The sequence below is a fragment of the Morone saxatilis genome, unplaced genomic scaffold (genome assembly GCF_004916995.1).
Source record: "Morone saxatilis isolate NCDOM2014 unplaced genomic scaffold, NCSU_SB_2.0 Contig2, whole genome shotgun sequence".
In the NCBI taxonomy this organism is placed as follows: Eukaryota; Metazoa; Chordata; class Actinopteri; family Moronidae; genus Morone; species Morone saxatilis.
Window position 1 is genome coordinate 19,501,691 of NW_023339762.1, and position 648 is coordinate 19,502,338.

A 648-nucleotide genomic window follows, 5' to 3' on the forward strand; every position below is an offset into this window, starting at 1 on the left:
AGACACACACACACAAACACACACACACACACACAGACAAACACAGACACACACAGACACACACACAGGGGAAGTGTCGGGTGATGAGGTGCATATATAAGTGTGTCGTTTGTTCTCTATGCAGTCTGACGTCAGTTCAGAGGGACTAAAACACAGCTGTGTGCCACGGTCGGTGCGTCGTTAAATGTGATGTTGATCATCAAAACTTACTTCATCTGTTTAACGATCGTACTTTTTCCAGACTCTCCAGCACCTGAAACAGAGAAAAATGACACTAGAGTTACCTGATGTTAATTGTTTCAAGCATAAATCAAAGACAAGTAGGTTCAGTATAACACCCAAAGTTAAATGCTGCTGATTAGTATCATATAAAACACACCACGTGCATATTTTTATTACATTTGCACATATTTTCTGTTGAATAAAAGGGTTTGCTCTCTGACACGAAGCTTCATTTATCTGTGTGAGAATACTTGAAGGGGTCATTCTAGTTTCAATGTGTTTCAGTTGTCATGGCTGTCCAAAATAGAAAAAACACAAATCACAGTAAAATGATGTTTTCATTTCGTCACAGGTTTGTTTTTGCTCTGCTTCACATTCACTGACCGGTGACATATCTGATGAGGGAATAAATCCTTCAAAAAGGGT

At 39.2% G+C, this 648-nt stretch overlaps 1 protein-coding gene across 1 annotated transcript in view; it reads right to left on the reverse strand.

The window, feature by feature from the left end:
* The window catches only part of LOC118330116 (guanine nucleotide-binding protein G(i) subunit alpha-1), a gene marked incomplete at its 5' end in the record, with an annotated part of 6,867 nt that extends 6,614 nt beyond the window's left edge, over positions 1-253 (reverse strand). Inside the window, 1 exon segment of the mRNA XM_035664541.1 lies at positions 211-253. Coding sequence (XP_035520434.1) covers positions 211-253 — 43 coding nt within the window.
* Positions 254-648: the final 395 nt, after the last annotated feature.